General features: G+C 42.0%; 1 protein-coding gene across 1 annotated transcript in view; it reads left to right on the forward strand.

Annotated features, from left to right (window-relative positions):
• The window catches only part of henmt1 (HEN methyltransferase 1), a 6,977-nt gene that overhangs the window by 3,195 nt on the left and 2,565 nt on the right, over nt 1-1,217 (forward strand). Inside the window, exons 3-5 of the mRNA XM_005736955.1 lie at nt 164-298; nt 431-613; nt 721-907. Coding sequence (XP_005737012.1) covers nt 164-298; nt 431-613; nt 721-907 — 505 coding nt within the window. The remainder of the gene's footprint in view (nt 1-163; nt 299-430; nt 614-720; nt 908-1,217) is intronic.

Consider the following 1,217-nt stretch of genomic DNA (forward strand, 5'->3'; position numbering starts at 1 on the left):
CCCGCCTCTGAGACGGGAGACCAGTTAAGTTTAACTTTAAAAACTGGTTGAAAGTTAGTAATTTAAAATGATCTTAAAGTCTTGCTCTGATTATTGTCTTCAATAAAGATGAAAGCACCAGGCAGCACAGTAATGTGCAGGCTCTGCTTGAATGTTTCTTTAGGCATGGATTAGCTCCTATATCAACTGACTACCTGGAGCCAAGTTACGATCAGCTGTGCGTTGAGCTGTACCAGGGCTCAGTGACCCAAAAAGACACCCGCTTCAAAGGATTTGATCTGGTCACCAGTATAGAGCTGTAAGCTGCTGCATTCTCCTCACTCTTTTGCGTTCTGTTTATCATTACAAATGTTTTTTCTTTCTTTGCTTTTATGCTCGTCACTCTGTGCTGCTTCTTGTAACTGTGTTTTCTATCTGTCTGTGTGTGCAGCATTGAGCACCTCACTCCTGCTGATGTGGAGCTCTTCTCTGAGGTGGTATTTGGTTACATGACCCCAAAGATGGTCATCATCAGCACCCCAAACTCTGAGTTCAACATCTTCATGCCTGGAGTGTCCTGTTACAGGCACAGCGACCACAAATTTGAATGGACCAGAGCAGAGTTTAGATCCTGGTACATTAACTTTTTTTTAGTCATGCAAATAAATTCATCCTGAAACACTGTAGGAACCTATTCCCTACTGAGCATACAACACAAATTTAAACTGCATCCCTTCTCAGGGCTATGAAGGTGTGTTTGGACTACGGCTATGAGGTGGAGTTCACTGGTGTTGGAAAAGCCCCACAGGGCCAACAGGAGGCAGTTGGGTTCTGTACCCAGATCGGTGTGTTTTACCAGCTCGGGGGGAGAGATTGCTGCAAGACGTTGCTCGTCAACGATGCAGAGGATTTGTTTCCATATACATTGGTAAGTATATTTCAATATTAGTACAAATGGAAAAAGCTAATTATTTCTGTAGTACAAACAAAAAGCATTAGTGATAGTGCTGTGGTATTTGTGTTTTCACTAGCATTTCCTGAGCTTCTACTATTGGAATTATGCACTATTAATATTATTAGCTGCTGCAGCTGGTCTTTTTGATTTATGTGATCATCAATTCATACTGCCATCTGGTAAACAGGAAACAGCTGTAACCCATGTCTTCAGTCCTGTCAAGTCTTTTAAGCCTTGTCTCCCATTGTCCTCTAACTTATTTGTCTACTGAAACATCCTCTGT

The sequence above is a fragment of the Pundamilia nyererei genome, unplaced genomic scaffold (assembly GCF_000239375.1).
Source record: "Pundamilia nyererei isolate P.nyererei 1_Seehausen unplaced genomic scaffold, PunNye1.0 scaffold00072, whole genome shotgun sequence".
In the NCBI taxonomy this organism is placed as follows: Eukaryota; Metazoa; Chordata; class Actinopteri; order Cichliformes; family Cichlidae; genus Pundamilia; species Pundamilia nyererei.